This window comes from Leucopleurus acutus (genome assembly GCF_964270905.1).
Source record: "Leucopleurus acutus genome assembly, chromosome: 12".
Lineage (NCBI taxonomy): Eukaryota > Metazoa > Chordata > Mammalia > Artiodactyla > Delphinidae > Leucopleurus > Leucopleurus acutus.
Window position 1 is genome coordinate 5,493,447 of NC_139154.1, and position 9,052 is coordinate 5,502,498.

The 9,052-nt window shown below is 39.2% G+C and overlaps 1 protein-coding gene across 2 annotated transcripts; it reads right to left on the reverse strand.

Moving 5' to 3' along the window:
* Nucleotides 1-3,681: 3,681 nt before the first annotated feature.
* Nucleotides 3,682-6,567, reverse strand: LOC309969977 (E3 ubiquitin-protein ligase makorin-1-like; the record flags this gene model as incomplete). 2 transcript variants are annotated; one of them, XM_082852100.1, is made up of 2 exons in its annotated part: nt 3,682-5,476; nt 5,544-6,567. In XM_082852100.1, the coding sequence occupies 2 exons, from the start codon at nt 6,565-6,567 to the stop codon at nt 5,193-5,195; spliced, it is 1,308 nt and encodes a 435-aa protein (XP_082708226.1). In that variant the 3' UTR covers nt 3,682-5,192. The 2 variants fall into 2 exon arrangements, with proteins under 2 accessions (XP_082708226.1, XP_082708225.1); XM_082852099.1 differs by having other exon boundaries at nt 3,682-6,567.
* Between the last annotated feature and the right edge of the window lie 2,485 nt (nt 6,568-9,052).

Sequence of the window (9,052 nt, forward strand, 5' to 3'; positions counted from 1 at the left end):
GAGGATAACTTCTGGTTTTCTGGGTCTCGACTATGCAGGGCAATAATCTATGGTCTATTGCAGCAATGTCTTCAGACTTCTTACAGTCTATATCACCCATAACTTGTTATCCTAAGGTAGAGCTTTTCACGAGACCAACACTGGCTAATCCACAGCCAGTCATTACTTGAAATTTGGAGCCTCTGTGATAGGGATAGGGCACGATAATCAAATAGCTAGTTAAAAAATTCCACTAGGGGATCGTACATAGAGAGGAAATTTTGGGAGACCCCTGTAAGTTTTAATGATCACTCAAGAAAGCAGGCTTGATTAGCAACAAAACCAAGCAAGCTTGCTTTGCAATAAAACCATACAATAGAAGCATGAGACATGCCCCAAAACAATAAAATAATTGTGGAATGAGACCTATATCCTGCCCATTGAGGTCAGCCAGTTAATGATCCTTGAGAAGGAGTTTTTTCTGCATGTACTAAGAGCAAAAATATAGGGAAAGGTGACATTATACTTTAATATGAGATGATTTACCTTACTTTAAATTATGTTACCACCCTTCTGCTGATTAAAATAGCACCATGACAGTCCTGGTTGGGCCATATAGGGACAAAAAATCTCCCCACTCAACATGGAGATGGAGATGATGATGGAAGCCTGACTTCTATTCAAGAAAAAGGAAGAAGATGGTCTCCTCCTTTCCACTTTTCCTATGATTATAAAACTGTATCCCCCTTTGTTTTCATGGTGGTACTCTCTTGCCTGCCTGCTTGTATCCTTCACAAGCATCCTATACGAATAATTTACTTCTTACCTATCACTTTACCTCTCATTGAATTCTTTCTGTGCTGAGACTTAAAGAAGATGTGGCACATATATACAATGGAATATTACTCAGCCATAAAAAGAAACGAAATTGAGCTATTTGTAATGAGGTGGATAGACCTAGAGTCTGTCATATAGAGTGAAGTAAGTCAGAAAGAGAGAGACAAATACCATATGCTAACACATATATATGGAATTTAAGAAAAAAAAAATGTCATGAAAAACCTAGTGGTGAAACAGGAATAAAGACACAGACTTACTAGAGAATGGACTTGAGGATATGGGGAGGGGGAAGGGTAAACGGTGACAAAGCGAGAGAGAGGCATGGACATATATACACTACCAAACGTAAGGTAGATAGCTAGTGGGAAGCAGCCGCATAGCACAGGGAGATCAGTTCGGTGCTTTGTGACTGCCTGGAGGGGTGGGATAGGGAGGGTGGGAGGGAGGGAGACGCAAGCGGGAAGAGATACGGGAACATATGTATATATATAACTGATTCATTTTGTTGTGAAGCTGAAACTAACATACCATTGTAAAGCAATTATACTCCAATAAAGATGTTAAAATGAAAAAATAAATAAATAAAAAAATAAAGAACCTGAACTCCACTGAGCCCTGAGACACGTTCTGAGGTTTCATCTGTATGATCACAAATATTTGTGAGGGTGAAATAAGGGCAGAGGCCTCAACACTCTCCACTTGTCCCATTTTACAGAAAAACACTCAAATGGCAGATAGAGATAGAGCTCCAGCTTTCTGATACTTTTTCCCAAGCAATTTCTATTTCAAATAATAATGCCAAGTAATATGAAAAGCAGAGGAATAAATGGAGTCTACTCTCAATTCTGCTCCATAATTAGCAATAATTACTTTATCTGTGAGTGTTTTCCTTCAAAACTCTTTTGTTTTCTTCTTTAGTCATCCTGAATGATTCAGTGTGATTTTGATGGAATGCCTCTGGAGATCACTGAGCAGATACCATTTGAATGCAGAAATCAGCAATTATCTTTTAAGTACAGAAAACAATGATTGTATTATTCTAGGAAATCTTCATTTAAATTAAGCAAATTATTTGAATTGTTAATAGATAGTCAACATGACATTAATTAACCATTTGATAATAGTCTTCCTATGGACTAAACTCAGTTTCTTTATTGGCTTTTTTAAAACACAGAGTAAATCTTCTACATTTGAAATTTTGATTTGATATCAGTGGTTATTTTTTTTTTTCACCCTGAAAATGATTGTAGCAATATTCAGTGTTCATGAGTAAAAATTTCACTTATTTGTGGTTCAGTAACTCTGGTTTCAGTTTCCTATCCAAAGCTTCAAAATCACTTTGAAGAGCACCATATAAGTAAATTAAGCCATCAAGTCATCAAGCTGGGAATGTCACACCCAGGAGGGTACTTCCATGCTTATAGCAGCTACTTTGAGGCTCCAAAAAGAATTTTCCAGAGCTGAAAGCATTCTCAGGCTCAGAGATTTCATGGAACATAAACCTTTACTTCAAAAATAAACTTCGTGTTTTGAGAATAAACCATTTATTATATTGTTTGTATAAAAGGTCCCTGAGTTTTTGTTAGGAAACAATTTAATGGCTCCAGTTTATAAAAATTATTGTGGGACAGCGATTACAAAGGTAACCTTTACTTTAAGTGCAGATGCAATTTGGCCCCTTGGTTTTAACACCGTTTTGCTTGGCTTGTGGCACAGAGCACCCAGTTGGGCACAAAATAATTTCTGGAACTCTAATTTTTTTTATTTTATATTTTTTCATTGATTTTTATTTCTTAGTGCATAGCTCTTCCTCTCACAAATACAGGAAGATTACAAAATATGTGCATATGTACATGAAGTATTGCCAAATTTAAAACAGGAGTCACTTTATGTAACAGTCATAACTGTTTTAGAATAAACTTGTAAATAGTATCTAAAAACAAATTATTATATATGTGACTGCCATATTTCACAATGTACATAGTTTTGGCTGTAAAAAATGCACAACTTAAAAGTTGAGAATTGTGTTTCATTTGGCACGCAAAACTGAGGACTTAAGCCTGGGACGGGACACAACCTCTCAGATAGCTCTCAGAGACTGCTCCAAGAGGAAAGGGAAGAGCCAGTATATATAGGAGATTTTGCAACAAAGACTAGGTAGTCAGAACATCAAAAGATTACTGTTAATTAAGGAAAACCAGACACCTCAAGTTAAGGAATTTAGCACTTTTCTGTGTATGGGAAGATGCAAGTATCTGGGCTCACTGAAATCATTCCTTTGATCTGCATCTCAGCTATCTGGGGCTGGTATCATTTGCTTTCTCATCCTGAGTCTCCTCAGGGTATGCCATTGAAAGATGGCTGCAGTGACTGACTGCTGGGTGGTGGGCATCCTGTTTCCATCCTGAGTTTACTCAGGGCTCACCATCTGGGGGTGGCTGTAATGTGATGGCTTGATGGCTGCAACATGCTTCATTTACTGATATGGCAGGCAACATTTTCTTATTGACAATACTGTATTTTATATTAAGAATAAAACTTAAATTTCTTCTGATCTTTAATAGTAAGAAGCAATTTGCCTTTAAATAATGGTTGCAGATTATTTCTGCTATTTCTACAACCTAAGTTATTGCAGTATGAAATTTAACATTTTTAAAGATGTGCAGGACCTATGTAAACACTTTGTATATGTCTTTCTTCAATTACCAAAATAGTGGAGTACACCTTATAGAGACTATTGTTTTGAGGTACTGCTAACTTTTGGGCAAAAATGTTTGAGAACATATTTATTTATTTATATTTTTTTGGGGGGGGGTTTTAAAATTGTTTTATTTGGGAAAAGTGTGTCTTACAAAAGGGCAGCTGCAAAATACAGAGACCTCTGCAACAATTACTTGTTTTTGCTTAACGTGAAAGAATGAGTGGTATCCAAGGAATCAAAGCAGTAGATGGACAAATCAGGGGCATCTCCAAGTTATTTTCAGGAAATAGAGCAACAAAACGCAAATTTATAATTTCTGATCAAGGAATTCTTCTAACAATTTAACTTTAGCTTATCTCGTGGATTACCACCTCTCCGTCCCCTTTTAGTGGAAAAGCATGACTTACTACTGCAAACCAATTACTCCACTACAGGAAACACCTTAGAACATAGTTTTGAATCACACCTGTCTAGCTGCAAAGCTCAGGGATGGAATGAGGCAAATACCCACAAAAACGAACAGAAAAACCCGACAACAAAACCCCTCAAATGAGGACAAAGGTTTGTCAAAAAGTGCCTGGACTAGAAAGTCTAGGAGATCATAAAACATTAAATACAACTGTGTAACTGAGACCCAGTTTGTGTTAATACATGAGACAACCAGATAGTCTGAACTTCTATGGCTAAGCCCATTTCCCTATTTATAGAGACAGAGCTAGCCCTGCTCTATTAACAGCTACCAATGTACTGCTTTGTCCTTTAAGATCTATTTGCCACACGAGGCTGAAACCACTAAACTTGAGTTTTTCCACTAAGGCTACAGACACTGCATCTATGCAGGGATGAGAAGCTTGTTACACACTCACACGTACCAAGTCTATCAGCCCTTGGGAGTCAACTTCCAACTTTGCATTTATTTTATTCCACTATATTTTTATATGTGTTCTTTCACAATTTTCCTATCAGGCTAAACACAGTAAAAATCTCAACACAGTCGCACCTGGTTCTGGTTACCCAGCAGTAGTACTTGTGTGCAATTAAACAAGAGACCAAAACCACAGAACAAGTGCACAGGGTGGGGATTACAGGGCAGGGAACAGATATAAAAACACAGATGTGCAGAATTCACCAGAAACCTCAAGCATCTGCCTAAGTCTATAGCAGAAGGCTACATGCCACAGTTCAGATCCTTCACCTATCACCCCAATTCTTGGACCCCACAGCAGGGTCAATGCTGTTACTTTTGAACCTGGGGTCCTCAAAAGTGAGTACTGCAAATCCAGAAATGCTACCCTTGAACTGTGTGAATCTGGCTGAAAACAGATGACGCAACAAACCTACACTCTAACTGTCTGACAGTTAAATTCATGTTACCAAAAAAACTAACTTTAAGATTTATTTTTGTAACTTTCTGAAACAGAGAAAACAACATACTCCTTGGGGAAAGGTGAGGGATTGAGAAGACAGGCCCTGGGTAAAACTTATTACGACAGCACCTGGAGTTGCGAGGCCTGCCTAGGAGAGAACCACGGGCGCTGCCGCCACGAGCGGGGACGGCTGCCGTCTGAGGCTCAGCAGACCAGTTCACACGCCCCGCAAAGCTGCTATAGATCCAAGTCATAAAAATCTTCCAGCTCATCGTGAAACAAGTCCCACTCGTCTTCAGAGTCCGTCAGGTCGTCGTCTCCACCTGCAGCCAAAAGCATAAGCAACATCTCGCCCAGCTCGAAGGTGACAACCTCTTCGTCGTCATTGTCGAAGGGGTTGCCGTGCTCTCTTTCCTCAATGAGCTCCCAGAAGTGGTTCCTTCGTTGGGCCCGGTATCTGCTTGATGTTCCCACTTTCTGTCTCTGTGGCTCCTCTCTACGGCCATCAGGGTACGCATGCTTGTAACAACAGTTCCCTCCAAATGGACAGCTCCCGCGTCCTTCATCAAAATACCTGCACGCCTTGTTGCTCATTGCCTCCTTGTATTTCTGAATGAGTTTCTGCTTCTCTTCTTTCTCCTCCACCCAGTACTCACTTGGAATGACAAAGTTAGATGTGATGCGGCATTCTGGGCAGGACTTTATGATCTTGCTCTCAAATTGCTTAGCACTCCTCCACTTGCGAATACACTTGAGACAGTAGGTGTGGTTGCAGTTGCAGAGGATCCCGAAGCGGCACTCGCTGGGGTTGGCTTTTTCATAGACCACCTCCATGCAGATCCCACACACCATGTCCTTGCTGCGCTGCACAGCAAACGAGAGCTCCATGTCCTTCTCATGGGCCTCGATGCAAGATTTTATATGTTGTGATCTTTGGGCAGCATCCATTGGGTGGAGGACCTGCAGCCCACACATATCACACGAGTCTCCGTGGAGATACACACAGTTCTCCCCATATCGGCACTCTCCCACCGCAGCATAGGGGCAGAGCTGCTTCTTTGTTTCCACTGCAGTTTGCTCCTTCTCTGATTCTTCCTTGGTCACTGAGCCCTGCAGGGGTGCTTCAGTGGAGGAAGGGGCAGTACGGCCACAGTAGGGCTGCCCAGGAACAAACTCAATGGCGTTCACCCAGTCTTCTGAACCTGCTCCTACAGTTGAAAAGTTTGAATTTCTTGACTCAGCTTCGCCCATATTCATTTCAACAATCGGTCCAACTACTGATGAGAGACTTGAGGAAGCAGCAAGGGGTGACTTTGCAGTTAGATCTGTAGCAGTTGCTTCTTCCTGTTTCAATGGCTTGCTGTGTTCATATCTGCAGCGGTCTCCGTAAATACAGTACCCTCGCTGAAAATACTTGCACACTACACCATATGGACTGTCAGAGAGGTCATGTGAGTATCCACAGTTATCTCCTTCCTTACAAACCCCATGCATGAAATACCTGCAGGTGACCTGTTTAGTCCAGCCGCCGCTGCTGCCGTCGCTGCCGCCTCCCCCGCCCCCCGCCCCCAGGGACGGGGAGGTGACTGTGGGGGTAGGGGTGGGGGAGGCCGCTGCCGCCGCTGCCGCTCGTGCTCCTGATGTTGTGGCTGTTGTTCCGGGAGCTGCAGCCTCCGCCATTACTGTTTATCCCACACAGCGATGGCGCCGGAACTTCCGGGATCACATAATTCCGGTCCGGCTGCGGGGAGGAGAAGGCGGCTAGGCGAGGGGTGGAGAAGGACACTGAGGCGCCCGCTCGTTCCCCTCTGCCCCGCGTCGCGTCTCAGAGCGATCTCCTGAGAACATATTTAAATAATGTTTCTAGGCACTCCTAGATTTATTTTCCAATGCATTAACACAGGAGTAATAGATAAATTGTTGAGAATAAATAATAAATACATACAAAAATAAATAACCACACTTAAAATAGAAATGTTGATACTGACACACTCTATTTACTAAATAATCAGTTCTGGACATTGGCTTTTTGAGAATCTTTATAATGTAAAGCTATTCTTAACCCCATATACATAAATCATACAATAGTTATAATTTCTTTCTAATAATCATATTCAATATGATTATTTCCTGGAGATGGATCAGGAAAGATGAAAGGAGGAATGATTGGAGGAGAGGTGTTGACTCTGGGGTAGTATTATGTTTCAGAGAGAGAGCTCTCACCTCTGATCTTGAGAAATATATGATGTCAAAAAAAAAAAAAAAGGCAGATTGCACTGGAGAAATTTAAACAGACAAGGAAGCCTTTTATAAATTATTTTCAGCTTTACTGAAACATAATTTAAAAATGAAATTGTGTATATTTAAAGTGTACTATAAGACCATTTGATATAGGCATACATTGTAAAGTGAATACCACAATCAAGTTAATTACCATATCTATCCACCTTATATAGTTACTTCATAGCTATTTTGTGTGTGTGAGACAGAATGCTGAAGATCTGTTCTCTTAGCAAATTTCATATATACAATATTATTAATTACAGTTAATGTACACTGTACATTAGTTTCTCAGAACTTATTTATCTCATAACTGAGACTTTGTACCTTTGACCAACATCTTCCCATTTTCCTCATTTCTGCCCTAACCCCTAACAACCATTTTCAACTCTGTTTCTATGAATTCAATTATTTTCTTTTTTTTTTTTAGATTCCACATGTAAATGATATCATGCAATCTTTCTACGTCTGAAGAGCGTAATGCCCTCCAGTTTCATCCATGCTCTCACAAGTGGCACAATTTCATTTTTGTTATGGCTGAATATTATTCCATTGTCTATAAATAGAAATATAGATAGATAGATATAGAGATACATAGATATCACAATTTTAATTTGCTTATCTGTCAACAGACATGTTGTTTCTATATCTTGACTATTGGAAATAGTGTTGGAATGAACATGGGGACACAGATAGCTCTTGGAGATAGTGATTTCCTTTCCTTTGTATATATATCCAGAAGTGGAATTTCTGGATCATATGGTAGTTCTAGTTTTAAATTCTTGAGGAAGCTCCATACTGTTTTCCATAATAATTTTACCAATTTACATTCCCACTAACAGTGTATAAGGGTTCTCTTTTCTTCATGTCCATGCCAACATTTGTTATCTTTTGTCTTTTTGATAATAGCCATTCTAATAGATGTAAGATGATATCTAATTGTGATTTAGATTTGCATAATCCAAAGGAAACCTTTAATCAAGCATACTGCAATAAGCGAAAGAGGCCAGCACCAAAGTCTGAACTCAACGATGCTGAAAGAAGGAGCTGGAGAGTTTTGTGGAGGTGGGGTGACTAATGTTACCTTTATTTACTAATGACCTTACTCAAAGGAAATGTAAACTTACTCCTATTTCAGGACAGGAGGTAGTTTTACAACTTGGAGAAAGACAGCCATGAAATTTAGGCTCCTACTCTCCCATGGGGACTGGAAGATAGGGCTATCTATCTTCTTTGATGATTACATTTCAAAGAGATGTCTCTCAGGTCCTTGAGAAAGACATTCCTGTTTTGTAAAACTGATAACAGCCTTTCTAATTGATATTATGAGAATATTTACTTATCTATTTATTTAAAGTTATATTAGTTTCAGGTTTACAACATAGTGATTCAATATTTTTACAGATTATACTCCATTTAAAATTATTACAAAACAACGGCTGTATTTCCCTGTGCTGTACAATATTTTTGTTGCTTATCTATTTTATACATAGTAGCATGCAAGAGTCATTTTAAAAGACTTACATCTCAAAGGAGAAGAGAAAGGATTTGTAATTACAAGTTTTCTAAAGTAAGTGTTCTAAGAAAAGGAGAGCCTGGTGCGTAGGGTCAGTAGGAAGCCTGTTTAAAGATTAGTCAAATGAAGGAGACATTAAGACCACTTTGGTCAGTGAATTCTCTCTTTAGAGTCAATGAAAATTTATTAGCAAAAAACTAAGCCACATTTCAAATATACTTTATAAACTATATAACTAAATGTTAATTTTAAAGATCTCAGAATTATTTTAACTCTACCTAAGAACTTTTTGTTGAAGGATTACGGTGTTAAAAAATGAAAAGCAAATAACTACATTAGTAGGAAAATAGATAATCAAATTGTGATGCA